Source organism: Lampris incognitus, chromosome 19 (assembly GCF_029633865.1).
Source record: "Lampris incognitus isolate fLamInc1 chromosome 19, fLamInc1.hap2, whole genome shotgun sequence".
NCBI lineage: Eukaryota > Metazoa > Chordata > Actinopteri > Lampriformes > Lampridae > Lampris > Lampris incognitus.
In genome coordinates, this window is record NC_079229.1 from 26,538,733 (window position 1) to 26,556,718 (window position 17,986).

The 17,986-nt window shown below is 46.3% G+C and overlaps 1 protein-coding gene across 1 annotated transcript in view; it reads right to left on the reverse strand.

Moving 5' to 3' along the window:
• The window catches only part of pou6f2 (POU class 6 homeobox 2), an 81,244-nt gene that overhangs the window by 15,845 nt on the left and 47,413 nt on the right, over positions 1 to 17,986 (reverse strand). Inside the window, 1 exon segment of the mRNA XM_056299813.1 lies at positions 98 to 235. Within this exon segment, the coding sequence (XP_056155788.1) occupies positions 98 to 235 (138 nt within the window).

Consider the following 17,986-nt stretch of genomic DNA (forward strand, 5'->3'; position numbering starts at 1 on the left):
ACCATTGCTTCAGTAACACTTTCCTCTCTCAGGTGTTTGTGTGAGTCATTGTGCGCTAGCTTTTGCAGCATGCTAGCAACCTATGCAAAGCGCTCACCTGTCCTTGTGCGTTGGTGACCAGCTGTCCGGCGGCTCCTTGCAGGTTTGACAGGGTATTGCCAAAGACCTGTGATCCAGTGATGGAGCCCATCGCTGCGGCCGCTGCCACTGCTGCCTGGCTGGTCAGAGGATTCAGCTGGGGGAGGACAAAGAAATCATTAATCATTACAACATCTATTAATGTCACCTTTCATCCGTGTGCACCAGTGTGATGTGTATCCCTGAAATGTTATGTAGGACACCTAATGTAGGAGACCGGTGTGGGGGAGCTGCGTAAGGCAGTACTCAGGTGCTTTGTTACCAAGGCTAGAATAGGCCAACTGCGGTGGGGTCTGTATAGTCTTGTAGTGAGGACTATGCAGTCCATCATACAGTTCCCAGAAGTCTGTGCTCCTGGACCCAGTGGGAGGTTTGAGGGTTGGGAGGTGCAATAAGAAAGGGGGGGAGGCTGTGAATAAGTGGCCATTTTACCACTCTAAGTGCTTCCTTTGGCCCCCAGGGCTCCCCATGGGCTGAACAGACTCTTACTTCTAGGAGCCATGGCCCCACGCCAACGAGCGGGTACAATAGAACAAAGCGCGGCGGCCATGCATCACTGTATCGTCAACTGCCTCAATACACTTGGACTCAGAATTACCCCAGCGTCATAATGCACTACTATACTGTTACTTTTGAGGGAGGGGAGGGTTAAAAATGACCATCTTTACCCCTGCTGTAATGGACTCATCTGGTCTGGCCTGTGGTTGTGAAAAGAGGCTCCCTGTGTCGGGAGAGGCTGTAGAGCCCGTCCACATCGTGGAGATTACCCATATAAATCAAGCTAACCACTTATTAGGGGCTGAAAATGCACTGCTGATTTGGTTGCAGTGCAGCAGAGCAAAGTCTTATTAGGTTGAGTAAGTAGATCAAAGACCAGGCAGGGATAGGAGACCTCCCAATTACTCGCCAGAATAGAGATACAATGGAAACACTGCCTACTCCTGGCTGGTGATATTGCACGGCCTTATACATATTCAAACAGGGAGAGGGGGGGAAGAAAAAAAAAATCAAGGTAAACAATGACTGAATAATCCTCTGCGCAAAACCATTTAAGGATGGGGGCGAGCAGCGAGGGGTTTGGATGTTTCATCTGGCTCATGTGTGGTAAAATAAAATGGGCTGTAACATTCAAGTGTTCAAAAAAATTCTTCTACCAAAGGCATATAAACTTCACTCATTTTTCCCCTGCACACTTCCTGTGCTCCGCGGGGAATTCGGCCTCGTTCGGCTGAGATCATTGAGCTGCCATTCATCTTTTATCTTACTCCACCACCATATATTATTACGCTTTCCGAAATCAAATGATGAAAAAATGCCACCGAGCGATCAATACTTTTTCATTGACAGTAAAGGTTAAGCACATTAAGAATGACACTGCATTTGTCTTATGAAATCATATTTCATGTTGGTGGCCTCAAATTGGCTATGATTGATATTGCGCCCCCTCGTCTGAAAGTCATCCAGTTTTTTCTCGATAATCGCAAGATTGTCTTTTACGTGCCCAGTTTTTGCCCTTCTGAGAAACTTAAGTTTCTAATGATAAAAGACTATAAGCCTACCTTTTGAGTTTACATTCCTCTGTGACTGTGAGGGAATGGGATTACAGTCCAATCTAAACTGCAGTTTAAATGTGATAATTGTCAATATTTGATGAGAAGTTCGCCAATTTATGTGAATCAAGATATATTGATAACACGCCCGCTAATTAGCTTAGTTAGGCTTTATGTATAGATTATCTATCTATCTATCTATCTATCTATCTATCTATCTATCTATCTATCTATCTATCTATCTATCTATCTATCTGTCTATCTGTCTATCTATCTATCTATCTATCTATCTATCTATCTATCTATCTATCTATCTATCTATCTATCTATCTATCCGTCTGTTGTCCATCATCCATCCATCCATCTATCCATTTGTCTGTCTGTTGTCCATCCATCTATCTATCTATCTATCTATCTATCTATCTATCTATCTATCTATCTATCTATCTATCTATCTATCTATCTATCTATCTATCTATCTATCTATCTATCTATCTATCTCTCTCTCTCTCTCTCTCTCTCTCTCTCTCTCTCTCTCTCTCTCTCTCTCTCTCTCTCTCTCTCTCTCTCTCTCTCTCTCTCTCTCTCTATCTATCTATCTATCTATCTGTCTGTCTGTCTGTCTGTCTGTCTGTCTGTCTGTCTGTCTGTCTGTCTGTCGTCTGTCTATATCTATCTATCAGTTGGTCGGTTGGTCAGTCAGTCAGTCAGTCAGTCAGTCAGACAGTCAGTTGGTCTAACTGATCATCTATCCATCCATCCATCTATCCATTTACTTAACAATCAATCAACTCACATTGTCAGAATTCTTGTCCGGGGAACATAAAGGATGTAAACCAGCGAGCGAAGCATGGCTTTACTTCATGGCATGAAGTTTTATTCTTTTTAAAAAATATGTCACTCCACTGTGACACATATGCCCTAAAGTAATCTTGTCATTTTGGGTATCCAGTTCCAGTGATATCCACTGACTTCTAACCTTCCCAACAAATCATGTTCATCTGTGATTGTATCGGAGCTGATGTCAATAGAGGTAACAAAGAGTTTGTTTGCTCTTGTATCTCACGGACCATCCCACACACACACATAGCTATCTTCTTCAAAAGCCACATTTGCTCACAAAATTGCCCTTCTCCAGTGCATCTTGCCAAATAAACAGTGTCGTAACACCACAATGGCTCATTCATCTGAGGATCAGTATTAACACTGTACCCTAACAAAACTGGAATAAAGGACAAGAGGATGAGGCCAATTTCAAGAGACTGATCAGAGACCAGCTGCCGTCATGGAAGGACAGCGGGATTTTTTTTGGTCATGCTTTGTCACTGGCGTAAGGAGGCATGATTGAAAGGAGCTTATCTTGACTCTGGTCGTCGAGTACATATATCAGCCAGAGGAAAGGAAGGCCCAGTAAGGGCTGGCTGGTGACATCAGTCAAGGATTGCATTAGTAGATAATCTTCCCTTCATTTCTGTGGAGTCTATTTTGCTCGCACCTGAGTAGAGGAAATTCACATGATTTAGACCAGATACTGCGCCCCACGGTAATGGCAGGACACCATGTATTCAGGTCCTATTTGGATATTTTACTCAGAGGTCAATTTGAGGGTGGGTGCAAGGTGATGCTGTCCCCCCTGTTAAGCAAATTAACAAAAACCAACCCCTTTATAAAACTGCCATCCCCTTTGAGCTAATGGTAATATGTGATTTATTTTAATCAAGGAACATTAGTACGTATTAAGAAATGTATTGAAATTCTATCCAGATTAGAGATTTGCACACCTCATGTTCTGTGGTGAATGAATATTGCAATAATAGAACAGCTTCTCCCCTACAGCAGGCCTTTCCAACAAGCCCCCATAGACACCCACAGATCCTGACACTGCCCCCCACCCCCAACCCCCTTAGACCCTCTCTCCACACCAAGACACGACATACACATACTCACATGCACACACACTCATATTCATACACACTCACAGTGCAATATATCTAGCTGCCCTACTATGCCCTCTGTAAATGGACACTTTGCATACAGCCTACACTACCCTGTAAATAACTCTTATTCTGCAAATAACTTCTTGTCTCAAATTCTCATTTAACATTTTGTAAATATAGTACTTGCCATATGCCCAGTGCTTTCACATATTTGCACCTTATTTCACTTATTTTTATTTTTTATTTTGTCTTGCATGTGTATTTTATGTTATTATTCTTTGAACTTTTATCTTTACGATTTACTAATAATGTTTCCTTCATGCACCAACATACCAAGGCAAATTCCTGGTATGTTCTTCAACTACTTGGCAATAAATATGATTCTGATTCAATATTAGGAAAGCGCTATATAAATTTAATTTAATATTATTAATAATATGAATTCTTAACACTGTCAAAGGTATAATGAGCATAATATTACTTTAACAAAAATTACGCCATGCAATGATATAATCAAAAGAGGAAAACTAAACCATAAGACGAGAGACATGTTTTTTTTGGGGGGGGGGGGGGCTCTTGAATAGTTTTTTTTTAAAAACAATTGGCGTAAAATACTCTGACACGGAAAATACTCTGTTTTGGTTAGGAATATATGGGCCTATGGCTACAGTTTAAAAAGTCCACCACCAGACTCCACCATTGCCCTTGACAATTTTTAACAAATAGACAACTGATATGACGATTTAACTCAGATTATTTGACCTCGTGTTGGATAAGAAGGGTGCAGTTGGGGTGATGAAAAAGAGAGGGAAAGCGCACAGGACCACGGACGGAGTGTAACAGAGGTTGCAGATCAGCACGCTAATAATGTGATCTGCTTGGACAAGCATATCCCAAGTTTTCAGGAGATCTGCCGCGCTCTGTGTCATTGTGTGAGTGATAGGCTGCTGGAGAAGCTTTCAGGATTTATTTGAGATCATATCATTGTGTTTTATTCGATGATACCCCTCTCAGATTCCATGTTATTCTGGTAGACCAGGGTCTATGGCTGCATCTTTCAGCTCCGGGTAATATGGATAGCAGTTGGAAGGCGAGCAAAGCTGTAAAGAGAGGGAAGGCTGTGTTCAACACCTAAACAGGTGATTTTCCACCGCGGTGACTCCTCTCAACACCTCGACGGGAGGCAGAAAATGACAGACTTGCCCTAGCATTTGCGCTGATTGCATGTGTTGGGAGAGATAAACAGTGATCTTCCAGTTTGCAGAGCCTTCATGCAAACCACTGTGTTTCCTTCTTTTCATTCCCCCATGAATAAAGCCTGGAGTGTTTCATCACTACACACATCACAAGTCACTGGTTTGGATAACACAACGAAAACATGGCAAACAGGGCTCCAATTGTCGGGAGAGGTGTTTGAGACCGCTTAAGGGATGCGGAGTTGAATAACGGAGAATGGCAAAACATAGTGCAGGAAAAAAAAAATCAAGCTTATTCCCAATCGAGACAAGTGTTTATTAGACTGCCATGTTACGTGCGCTCCTGTAGGAGCGAACCTCATCGCTGTCTGAACTCCATTATACTGTATGACACCATCTTGTCACCCTCAGGTCAGCAAAACAGCTATCACTCTCTGAACCATCATGCTTTTATATAGCCAAATATGCGCTGCCCCGCAGGGGGCACCAAATACAAAATGAATGTCTCTGACACAAAAAAGCCTGGCAAATTGTTAAAAATGCATCTTTTTTGCAGCGTGGTCTGAAGGGGAGTGAATCTAAACGCTACACGGCGCTCTCTGTTGCCTGTTTGACCATGAGGGTCACCTGGTGCAGCAACCCGTGTAATCTCAGAAATAGAAGGAAAATGCTTCCCTGCAACCGTGGAGAGACCCTTGGAAACTAAAATTGTCTGACACAAACTAACTGGAGTTTCTTTCTGGTTTGCTCTTTTCATGTGGCAGTTTTGCCCCTAATTGCTTCTCTGGCCTCCGTAAAATAAACAAGCACTGAGGTAAATGGATAAACCGGCCACAGACACTGAAAGTAGGTCGTTGTTGGCGGTGACTTTCAGACTTATGCAACTGCAAAAGCTATCTGCTCCACATCAATAGCACTAAAACAGAATCGAACTATGACTAGGCGTTTGAGATTAGTCGCATAGATGTTTGTGTCTTCTACGATAGCATCTGACATAATTTTCCCAACAATCGTGGAACCCACCGGCTAGCCTCTGACGACGATTTAGCTCTGGGGACAACGGCCAATATTTCGGGGCTTCCGGTGCAGCTGCTGGCTTCCGTTTCCTATGAAGACTTCCTCTTCCGTGTGTTCGTCGTTGTTGACAGCGGGTTAGCAACTTGAGAGGCGAGAATGGAGTCGGAGTTGAGAGACGATGTCTACGACCGGATTGTTTCACAAGTAGTCAACACGAGTCGAACGTTACTACGCGCAATACACAAACATAGATACTTTTTGTAGGTGTTTTGGGTCCAGACGACATTTCGGCCAATGCGTCCCGCCTCTTTCACTCCCCACACGGACCAACGTGCAACCAAAGCATGTTCCTGTAGGGATCACCACCTACTCAAATGTGATTGGTCACTACTACTCGGACGAAAACGGAAACGGAAACCAGAACGCTTACAAAACCAAAATCTTGTCTGTTGCATACTACTACTACTACTACTTTCGGCTGCTCCCGTTAGGGGTCGCCACAGCGGATCATCCATTTCCATCTCTTCCTGTCCTCTGCATCTTCTTCTGTTCTGTCACACCAGCCACCTGCATGTCCTTTCTCATCACATTTGGTCCTTCCTCTCTTCCTCTCCCCTGGCAGCTCCATACTCAGCATCCTTCTCTCAATATACCTAGCATCTCTCCTCCACACATGTCCAAACCATCTCAATCTTGCCTCTCTTTGTCTCTTGCATTCAGATTCTATATTATTTCACCAACTTAAAAGGCACAGTGGTTTTCCTCCCACAGTCCAAAGACATGTAGATCAGGTGAATCGGCCATACTAAATTGTCCCTAGGTGTGAATGTGTGTGTGTGTGTGTGGGGGGGGCCTGTGATGGCCTGGCGGCCTGTCCAAGGTGTCTCCCCGCCTACCGCCCAATGACTGCTGGGATAGGCTCCAGCATCCTGCGACCCTGAGGGCAGGATAAGCGGCTTGGCTAATGGATGGACAGAAGAGGCACGGTTATGAGATTCGTAATGGACAGGTAATGTTTAGCTTAATGCTATGTATTGGTGACCACACCATCTTGCATGGGATTAAGACCAATATCTCAGTGTCTGACACTTCTCTCCCATGTTTACCAAGGAAAATAAGTATGATATCAAAAGATAGGGAGCCTAAAAAGGTAACACTATTGAATGCTGCAGGACGCGGATCATCTGTCAAAGTGTCTCATCCATCTTGAGTCGCCCTTCCTCACCTGTCATCACTCAGCTAAAAATGTGGCAAAGTGGACCAAACAGGGAAAATTAACAATCAATAACGCTATTGCCTCTGGATGAAAAGAACGTCTTTTATCTCTGGGAGGAAGAACATGGAAGTTTACCTTCCTCGTCTTAGCCCTCACTTCTCCGTCTCCTCCCTGAAACCCCCCCATCACACTCACACACACACACACCCACCCACCCACCCACACCCACCCCTTCTCCGGAGTGAATGTAATCAGCTGTGACATGAGAAAACACGTTCTCTGTCTGTCAGGACTCTGCTAGTCCTCTGCTGACAGTCCTCTGCTGCCCCCACCGTCACCCCGTCTCCCCACCCCACCTATCACCACCACCCTGAACTGCCTTTCCTCCCTGTCTGTCTCCCCTCCCTCACATCCGCTGTGCTTATGAACATCAAAATGCCATTAGGCCCTCCAAAACACCTCTGGTCCCATGGCTGGCTGGGCCTTACACTGCGGTCGTGCACTTTGAGGCCCTCTGAGCACCAGCCATGGCTCACCGCTGCGCCTCTGCTCCGTCCGTCGCGAAAAATAAACCCTTAAAAAGGACAGTCTCAAGGAAGAATATTGTCAAGCGAAAGACAGAGAGAACAACTGGGGCAGATAACATCCGAGAAGAACACAATCGAGTGACGCCTGGACATTGTAATTGCTGGAGGCATGCGAGGGAAGGGCGGTGGCGGTGGCGGTGGGCACCGTGCGGAGGTGGAGGTGTTGAGCGCTAATGGAGTGATGTCATAAGGAAACGCCAGAATGACAGCGAGTTAACCGAGGAGGCCTGGCTGATCAAATAAAATGCATTAACGCCAGGAAATGGATATCCCGGCCAGCGTTTGAAATGGCCGTGTCTAATGAGGCGAAATGCAAATGAGGGAAGAAAAGAGTCGTGAAAACGTTCAAACTAACTATAAAGGAATGATGGAGTGTCAGACAGTGGCCGTCAATCTCTCCTCTCATTACCTTCATGTGAAATTAACAGCAGCTTTAATCATTACATAAAATCTGCTCCGGCCCATTTGTTGATAATTGTGAGGCACGGAGGTTCAGAGTGGGTTCTTTGTCATCGATCACGGCAGCAGTATATTTCCTCTGGTCAGGGGACGGACGGACGGTGAGTAAAAATACAAGTTATACTACACCCTTCTCGCACAATTTCTCTTCCTGAAGAGGGATCTACATTATTTAGCCGTTTCCAGATGTACTGAATGTAAGACTACCTCGGTGATTAAGTATCCGAGAGAAAGAGCTGACCGTTTCAGCCCAGGATGTGAATTTCTTTTTTTTTTAAGCCACTTTATTTTGTCATTGTATTCTTACAATGAATTGTATTCTTACAACAAATTTGCTGTCTGCATTTAACCCATCCTATTGTATAGGAGCAGTGGGCAGCTGCAGCACCTGGGGACCAACTCCAGTTCTTCTTTCCATTGCCTTGGTCAGGGACACAGACAGGAGCCCTAACATACATGTCTTTTTGATGGTGGGAGGAAACCGGAACACCCGGAGGAAACCCACACAGACACGGGGAGAACATGCAAACTCCACACAGAAAGGACCTGGGACGGCCTGGGGTTCGAACCCAGGACCTTCTTGCTGTGAGGCAACAGTGCTAACCACTGGGCCGCTGTGCTGCCCCCCTGCCCAACATTTTTGGTGCGGGGGGCATCCGGGTGGCGTGGCGGCCTATATTCCCTTGCCTACCAATATAGGGATTGCCGGTTTGAATCCCCGTGTTACTTCTGGCTTGGTCGGGCGTCCCTACAGACATAATTGACCATGTCTGCGGGTGGGTAGCCAGATGTGGGTATGTGTCCTGGTCGCTGCACTAGCGCCTCCTCTGGTCGGTCGGGGTGCCTGCTCGGGGGAAGGGGGAACTGGGGGGAATAGCGTGATCCTCCCACGTGCTACGTCTCCCTAGCAAAACTCCTCAGTCAGGTGAAAAGAAGCAGCTGGTGACTCCACATGTATTGGAGTCTGCAGCCCTCCCTGGATCGGCAGAGGGGGTGGAGAAGCGACCGGGATGGCTTGGAAAATAGGGTAATTGGCCAAGTACAATTGGGGAGAAAAAGAGGGGAAAAATCCCCCCCCCCCCCCCAAAAAAAGGGAAAAATTTTTTTTGGTGCAGTTATTTCGGTACGGTACTTGCGTTAGGTTGGGAATCATGGCTGTTTCATACCGAGCTCCTCCCTGGTGCAGTAGATGCACAGTACTACCAGTATGGCTTTGTCTACATGGTGGACTCCAAACTTTCTTTTTGTGGAAGTGTCAAAATGAAGGCAAGTAAATGCAAAAGGAAAATCCATACAGACACGATGATGTGACAGCGAGGAATTGACGGAAACATAAAATATGCCATCAAATAAATCTTCCCCCATCTACTGGGTAACAAATTCACCTCAATGGGCTGTTTCCTAAAATTTCCCGGATTTGAAGGAAATTCTATCCCATCTGGAGAAAATAAATCCATCCCATTCCTTTTCATTTAAGGGAAAGTGCCATCTTTATTCACTCCGCTGATGTTTGACATATAAATACAGCATTTCAATGACTGTAATATCCCCCCTAATCAATGTCCGGTGATCTTTTGATGTCCCCCAATCCAATATAGGGAGGGTCATCCGTGCCGCAGCTTTATAAACACAATAAAGGTAAATGATTACTCTCCACCGTGGTGTCCAAAAATATGGCTGGTAATGAAGAGAAATGGGGGAGTTTGAGGAGGAGGCCTGTCATGTGTCGTCGGCCAACTCCGATTCCCAAGATTAATCACGAGAGAGGGGCTCTGTGGCTAAGATGTGGTCACCCTTGATCAATAAATCCAACCCCCACCACCATCTCTCTCTCGCTCTCTCTCTCTCCCAAATACGCACGTGCCAAATCAGCATAAACAGAGAGGTGAATTGATGACATTTATGAACTCTGCGTTCACCAGGAGCTTGATTTCTTTACCCCCTCCCCTCCCTCCATCTCCTCTCTTTAAGGAGTTGACAGTGTGTACACTGTTTTCTCACCCGCTGGATGTCGGCTTTATCTCAATAGCGATCCTCTCTCTGATGAAATAAACATCATCCTCCTGCAAAAATTGCACCCCCCCCCCCAAACATCACGCCACTCGAAGTTGTACGTTAGTATTTCGGAGTGGAGGTGAGTCCAATGCATTTGATGCACTATACATTACAATGCATCATACCAAAAAAATTCAAACAGACAACAAAAAAACCTCACTTAACCGTGTCCAAAACACATTGCGGGGGAGGATTTTCTGCTAATATTCTGCAGGGAGAACAAATTGGACTTTTGACTTGGTCTACGAGGAGGGCATAATGCAATAACATTGCATTAAAAGGTTTTTTTTTTCCCCTTTTGCGGTGCCGCAGTGCTGAGCTGCTCTGCTCCTTGTGTGCGCCCGGTGCTCTGTTTGCGGTCACTAATGGGCATCAGAAATTACAGGCAGTGGAATCGCACCCCGCGGGGGGACTGGCCTCCTCAGCGGAGCGGAGCACTTAGACGGTGTCTGGAAGGCTGCTGGAGAGGAGGAGGAGGAGGAGGAGGAGGAGGAAGAGGATGGGGGGACTCAATGTCACAGCCCTGCCTCATAATTAAAGAAACCCTATTCCTTATCCACTGTTAGGTGAGCCTCTGCCTGGTGCTCCATCTGAGGGCTCCCCTGTGGGAGTCGAATGCGTGTTGCCCCCAGTGTGTGTGTGTGTGTGTGTGGGGGGGGGGGGGGGCTGATCGGAGAACAGTGCCGTTCTGCTGGGCGTCTGCGCCGGAAGCCCTCTGCCCACCCGGAGAGCGATAATGCCAGGCAACACAGAAGAAAACAGAAATCACACATGAAAACAGCAAAGAGAAGAAAAGCAGCAATGCAGTGAGTCCTAAAAAGCCGAAGGGACCGAAAAGGATGTGCCCGGAGCGCCATTCACTTCCAACACAGCAGCGTACTCTCAACGTGTCTGCACAGTAAAACAAGAGGAAATTCCGAACGATCGCATTCATCATTCCGAAAAATTCCCAGTTACTCCCTATTTAGAAATTCAGGGTCCATCGTCGCTCCTTAAACCGGTGGCCCTCTTCCTGTCTAATCCCTCATTTGAAGTAAATAAAAGTAGTAGAGCTGTCATGGTCAGGTTGTTTTCCTCATCTACCTCCCATGCTTATAATTATTCATATGAAATGCGGCGCTGTTGATGGGCAACAGTCTTATTTTCTGCTTCAGTCAACAGTGCACATTTGTATTTCTAAATTGTGGAGCGCTTGTTATGTAAGGCAATTTTCTGCCTCTTAAGAGCCGGAGCTGCTGTGCATTAATAAGGGGGGGCGGGGGGGGGGTGGGGGTGCAGATGAGCTGAGGGCTGTTCACGCTTAAAACCCACACGACCCGCAGCACACCATGTTGTAAGGGGGACAAAAAAAAAAAAGGGGCCCGCGTTACGTTCCATTCATCGATATCTGAAACCCGTTCATTACAGAAAAAAAGCAATTATAAAGCGAGCCATATCCTCCCAACGGACGCCACTCAGGGAACGGTGGTCATTTTCCCCCCTAACTTCACATTTCTGTTTAGATAAATACTGAATGTAAATGTTGGAAGAAGAGAAGAAAAAAACAAGTAGATCATTTGTTTCTGCATTTACTGTGTGTTAAAAGTCTGAAATAAATCAGCGGCGGTTGTGCGAGCTCGTATGAATTTTAAAATCCCAAACAACTACACGCCGTACTTTATTATCTGATATTGATGGTTAAGTCTTGTGTGCACGGCAGTCACTCAGCTTACGATATGATATTAAACTACTTAAGCAGCCTCCATCCATGTTATAATAACCGAATAGAAAATAAATAAATAAATCAGATGAAAATCTATGTGGTAGACAAAAATGTCAATAGAGTTTTGATTATAATAAACGGTCCCATATCATTCCCATCCAATTATACTAATACTGATTTCTGGGAAATAGATAAGAGACTATTTCCTCATCTTAAATGTTTCCAGTTTCCTTGATATGATACAGAATGAGCCATTAGGTTTACATTTAAGCAGACCAGAAGCATGTCATTTTAATTTTGATTTAATACCCTGCAGAACGACGGTGGCCTGTTTCGGTAAATTGAACAGACGTGTAGCTGATCTGGAAAAATCAATTCATCGATGTGAGCGGGGCGGTGTGTGTGTGTGTGTGTGGGGGGGGGTCATTTAATACACATATTAATATAATGGGAGGAACAACCACGCCCATAACAAGAGACAACTGCAGCCAATTGGACGGCGGGTGACTTTAACGGCGGCTGACATACGTAAAAGTGCACCGCAGCGGAAGACGGTGACATGGGTGTCTGAAGGGGCCCCAGCTGGAGACAAAGCAGTTGAGATGGGCTTGAGAGCAAAGAGGATGGGGCGGTAGAGGGCAGAGGGTGGGGGGAAGGAGGAGTGGGGAGGGGGAGAGAGAGAGAGAGAGAGAGAGAGAGAGAGAGAGAGAAGGAGGAGAAGAGGGATGGTGAGTGCCAGACAGCCTCGGCCCCTGAAAAGGCCGTTGTGGTTGTGCAGCCGCTGACCTTGGTGACGATGGGTTTTCACCAGAGGCTTCTAATGAAGGCTGATTGCCAGGGAATAGTGAAGGAGCCAAGGGGGAAGCGGGGAAAGGAGAGGAGAGGAGAGAGTGAGAGGAGAGAGGGAGCGAGAAAAGGATAGAGGAGAGGCTCAGGTAATTGCAGCACTTGTGGGTCTGAGGCCCTGCGGTCCCTGTGATGTCGGGGTGCAGTGGGGAAGGAGAGAGAGATGAGCGCGCAAGAGAGCAAGAGAGAGAGAGAGAGAGAGAGAGAGAGAGAGAGAGAGAGAGAGAGAGAGAGATGTCTGCAGACACTTTGGTGGTAAATTGTGGAGCACTGGGATGGGAGGCAGGGCCCAAGGCTGTAATTACCCCTGTGAGTGTGCGGAAGGAGAGTGGACAAACCCTGTGTGGGGTTCTGACAGCAACCAAGGAGACAAATGCAAAAGGGGAGCCATGCAAACACACACACACACAACACACATGCATGCATGCACATGCAGACAGACGGCAGGAGTCTGACGGAGGAGGAACACAGGACGCCTCCATCTCCACCAGGCCCTGAAACCAGCCAGCCAGACACTGGGCCAAGGTCAGAGGCTATTAGTGAACACGCAACGCTTCAGTGACAAGACAGCCATGACAGGAACGGCAGAGACAAAAGAGAGGAAAACACCGGGCAAGACGTAACCATTTTGCTTGCAAACAGCCACAGCAGGGAGCAGATGGGGAGAAAAACATAACGGAGCATTATTTTCTTATGCCACTCGATTACAGGTTATTAGAATGAAGTACAATTACACACATTCAGAAGAGATGAAAACAATGGGAGTGTTTGCACAGTAGCTAATTAGACCAGCCTCTACCTGACTGTGTAACCAAATATGATGATTAATGAAACTAACAGCAAGACTCAGATGCAATTCCTGCATGCTAAGTTTGCCAACGCTGAATGAGTGTGATAGACAGACAGGGTGAGTTAAAAAGGAACAGATATAATGTGTGTGTGTGTGTGTGTGAGACAGAGAAAGAATGACAAGAGAGAAATAAATGTATGTATGTATTGTCCTACAAAAGTTTTGATTTTACTGTAACTTTATGACCATCAGTATTCCTATAGTGCTTTGGCAATACTGTATCTCATTACAGCCATGCCAAAAAACAGCCCTTTGACTTGAACTGAGAAGATAGAGACAACGGACACAGACAGAGACTGACAGAAAGGGTGAGAGAGAAAGAGATGGAAATACTGTAAGTTCAAGACTCAGAAAGAGAGAGACAAAGAGAGAGACACAGACAGAGACAGAGAAAGACAGACAAAGACAAAGAGAGACAGAAAGACAGAGAGAGAGACAGACCGCAAGAGAGACAGACAGCGAGAGGGAGACAGAGAGACAGACAGACAGACAGACACAGAGCGAGACAGACAGAGAAAGAGAGACAGACAGAGAGGGAGACAAAGAGAGATAGAAAGACACAGAGACACAGAGAGACACAGAGAGTGACAGAGACAGAGAGAGAGACAGAGAGAGAGAGAGCAACGTGTGTCAGGTGAGTGAGTGACAGTCACCTGACACACACTGTTGCTATTATATTTGATGACAGTATGTTTGTTTTGTTTTGTGCTGTGTTTCTTTGCTGTGTATGTTTTTTTTTCAATAATGTTTTCAGTTAATGTTGAGCTTTTTCAATGTTTGAACCCATGGTTTTGGCAATATGTACAGTGTTACGTCATGCCAACAAAGCCATTTTGAATTGAATTGAATTGAATTGAGAGAGAGAGCGACAGAGAGAGGGAGACAGAGACAGACAGATGCAGAGACAGACAGACAGAGAGATGGAGAGACAGACAGACAGACAGACAGAAAGAGAGACAGACTGACAGACAGACAGAGGGAGAGAGAGAGACAGACAGAGAGTGAGAGACAGACTGACAGACAGACAGAGGGAGAGAGACAGACAGACAGAGAGTGAGAGACAGACAGAGAGAGAGTGAGAGACAGACAGAGAGAGAGTGAGAGGCAGAGAGAGAGAGAGAGTGAGAGGCAGAGAGAGACAGAGAGACAGAGACAGACTAACAGAGACAGACCGACAGACAGAAAGAGAAAGAGACAGGCGGAGAGAGACAGACAGATAGGCAGAGAGAAACAGAAAGACAGGCAGAGAGAAACAGGCAGAGAGAGAGACAGACAGACAGGCAGAGAGAAACAGGCAGAGAGAAACAGACAGACAGGCGGAGAGAAACAGACAGGCAGGCAGAGAGAGAGAGGAGAGAGAGAGAGAGAGAGAGAGAGAGAGAGAGAGAGAGAGAGAGAGAGAGAGAGAGAGAGAGAGAGAGAGAGAGAGAGAGAGAGAGAGAGAGAGAGAGAGTGAGTTAGGTCAGGAGGGCCTGGGTGCGCGGACTTGCACAGTTGTGCAGACGGCTTGGCCTAAGCTTCCCGCTGCCACGGATCAGTATGTACTGCTTTTCCTCTCCCTGCCTGGGCCGATGTAACTCACTGGAGTGGCAAATTACACCAGACCTACAGCTGTAGCCCGACATTATGATTAATTTGATCAGTAATTTCTCCTGTTTTTCATTTTAATCGCCGCAACCATTCTGCTGTGGCAGGTCTTTCAGATCTAATTAAGATCAATTCCGGTGTAACAGACTTGGCGAGCGCCTTTACCCCGTCAAATCCCTGAGCCCTCTGGGTGTGGAGAAAACCCGCAGCTCTAATCAATCAACTTCCAGCAAAATCCAGCGGGCTCCCGCAATCAGCCCATTAACACACTTAAGCAAATTTCATAATCTCCCCCGTCTATATGTCATCACTGCGGTGGCTATTTCAGACAGCCACTCTCCCTGTATACGCTGTGTGGCAGGGACTGGGGAGGGGCGGGTGGAGGGTGGGAGGGGTGGGGGGGGGGTCGGGGGTGGGGGAGTTGAGGGGGGGGCAGGTGCAGAGAGATAAATTTCCTCTTTGGTTCGATCAAATTAACCGTGCTAATCTGAGTTTAGCGCATTGACTCAAAGCGACACAGTCAGTTGTTATGTGCATTGTATTCTAATTGAGATGTTAATGTGCTGTCCAATGAAATTTGCCTCCCGAATTAAAATCACCGCCGAGTAAAAAGGGACACCAGGGATGTAATGAATGCTGAGGATGGCTTTGCTACGAATTTTTTTCTTACCAAGGCTATCGCGCATCTCCCAGAGGGAGGGCGCTACAATAGGACATTAATGGCGACATAATGAATGAGGGTGTTGCCCGTGGCTCCCCTTCCTGTTTTCAACAAATAGTTGAAGGGCTGAGCGCTCTTGTGTGTCTGAGTAATGAAAGACCGAGCGAGAGGTTGTTATCTGTGTAATGGCAATTGTATTATTGTAATTACGGCTCGACTTTGCTGCTGAAACGAAGACCCTTGTCCCTCTGCGGCACTCAGGAATAGCCCACACTGTATTTCACTACAACAAACTCAACCATATTTATGCATCGTATAACTGATTGTGTTTGCTTTCGTGTGTGTGTGCGCGTGTGTGTGCGTGTGTGAGTCTCTGCTGGAACACAGTTTGGAGCCTCTCCTGATGAAAACCACCATCACACTGGAAAACCCAAGGAGACGCTCGGCGGTTCTACAACTGGAAATCCAATCAATCACACGGCCCAGATAATGGGGGTTGCTTGGAAGGGAATGGGAAGGAGCGAACGGTGGACTCCAAATCCTATTGCAGCCTTGGGTGCGTGCCTAGGCTGGGGTCTGTCCTTGGGGGAGCCCCTCACATGACATGGCCACATACTCTCTGACAACCCTGGCACTGACCGAGAGAAAGTAAACCTTTTACATCTGCCCTGCCTCTCTCTCACCCACCCACACACACACACACACACACACAAATACACATACACACACACACACACACACATACACACACACACACACACACACACACACTCCTTAATCCTATTTGATGAGCCAATATCTTAATGATGCCTGATGTGGCCCCTTGGGCCCCCTCAACGGGGGTCTGTCCTATGTCATCATAATCAGACTCCGCTTTTCTTTTTTTTTTTCTAGAAGGCAATCTATACAAAGCTTCAAGTCTCAGTCGGATCCATTTAGCGAGGATGCTTCAAATAACCCTGCTTTTCCTGTGTTTTTCTGTCTGCTCCTGCACCGGGTTGGGGGGGGTGTATTTATAAATTCTTGTGAATTTATCAACGCGATCATTTCTCAAAAGAATCCAACATTGAACAGGAATGCAGTCCAACCACAACGCATCTGATCAAAACCGTTATCTGTCGTTGAGAGATGAAGGCCCCTGGTGATGCAGGTTGTGTGTGTGTGTGTGTGTGTGTGCGAACATGGACTGTATGTGGGTATCCCTTGCTGTTGACCGTGGCCGGACTGGACACTGTGTTTGGTGTGAGGCGGCAGCTAGCCCTCGGAGGCCATTAAATCCAGAGGCTGTTTTTCCTGCTGAGTCTCACTAGGCCGTGACAGGGCCAGAGAGGGCTGCAGGGGGGAAACAAATAGCCCAACTCATCCTGGCCATAAAGAAGGTTGCACCACAACCCAATAAGGGTCTGACGCTGATGAATGTGACCGGGGACGGAGAGGCAACCCTGGCCAGTCTCCACCAGAAATGAAACCACAGGGATATAAAATAGGTTATTATCGTCACACAGTGACAGCCAGACGGACAGAAGGGGAGAGATGGATGGATGGACAAACAGACCAACAAAAAAAAAAAAGAAGAAGAGAGTTAAGAGTAGCAAGAGGGCAAAGATACAGGAAGTGATTACTGCTGGTAAGATAACCTTAGGATACCTATTGATTCAAGTGGATGAGGCTGAGCTTGCTGACTAGAGAGGATTGATGCGCTTAAGCACAGCTTCCAGTATCAAGGGCTCGGCAGGTAATGCATAATATAATTGATCTACATAGCCAAAAGACCTGCCACGTTTCATATTCTTCCAATACTGCTACTTGATAAGGACCAAGTGACAACAAGGAATCAAGTACTGCTATTTCTTCCCACTCAAGTAGCAAGATATTTAGCCCTTTTATGTTTTTGCTCCCCTGCTCAAGTGCTGTGTTATCTCAAGGTTGGCTTGCATAATCACACCGTCATTGATGCCACTATTAAAATGCACTCCACTTTGTCACTTCACAAAATCACAGGAGAGAGAGCGAGAGAGAGACAGAGAGAGAGAGAGAGCAAGAGAGAGAGAGAGAGCGAGGGGGGCGGGGAGCGAGAAATGAGTCACAGCTGCCTGTGCAAGTTAAAACGCAAGTTGACAATTGAGAAAAAACAACATTGGTGATCGGGGCCTTTCATACGGTTCCAGTGACAAAGCAAATCTGG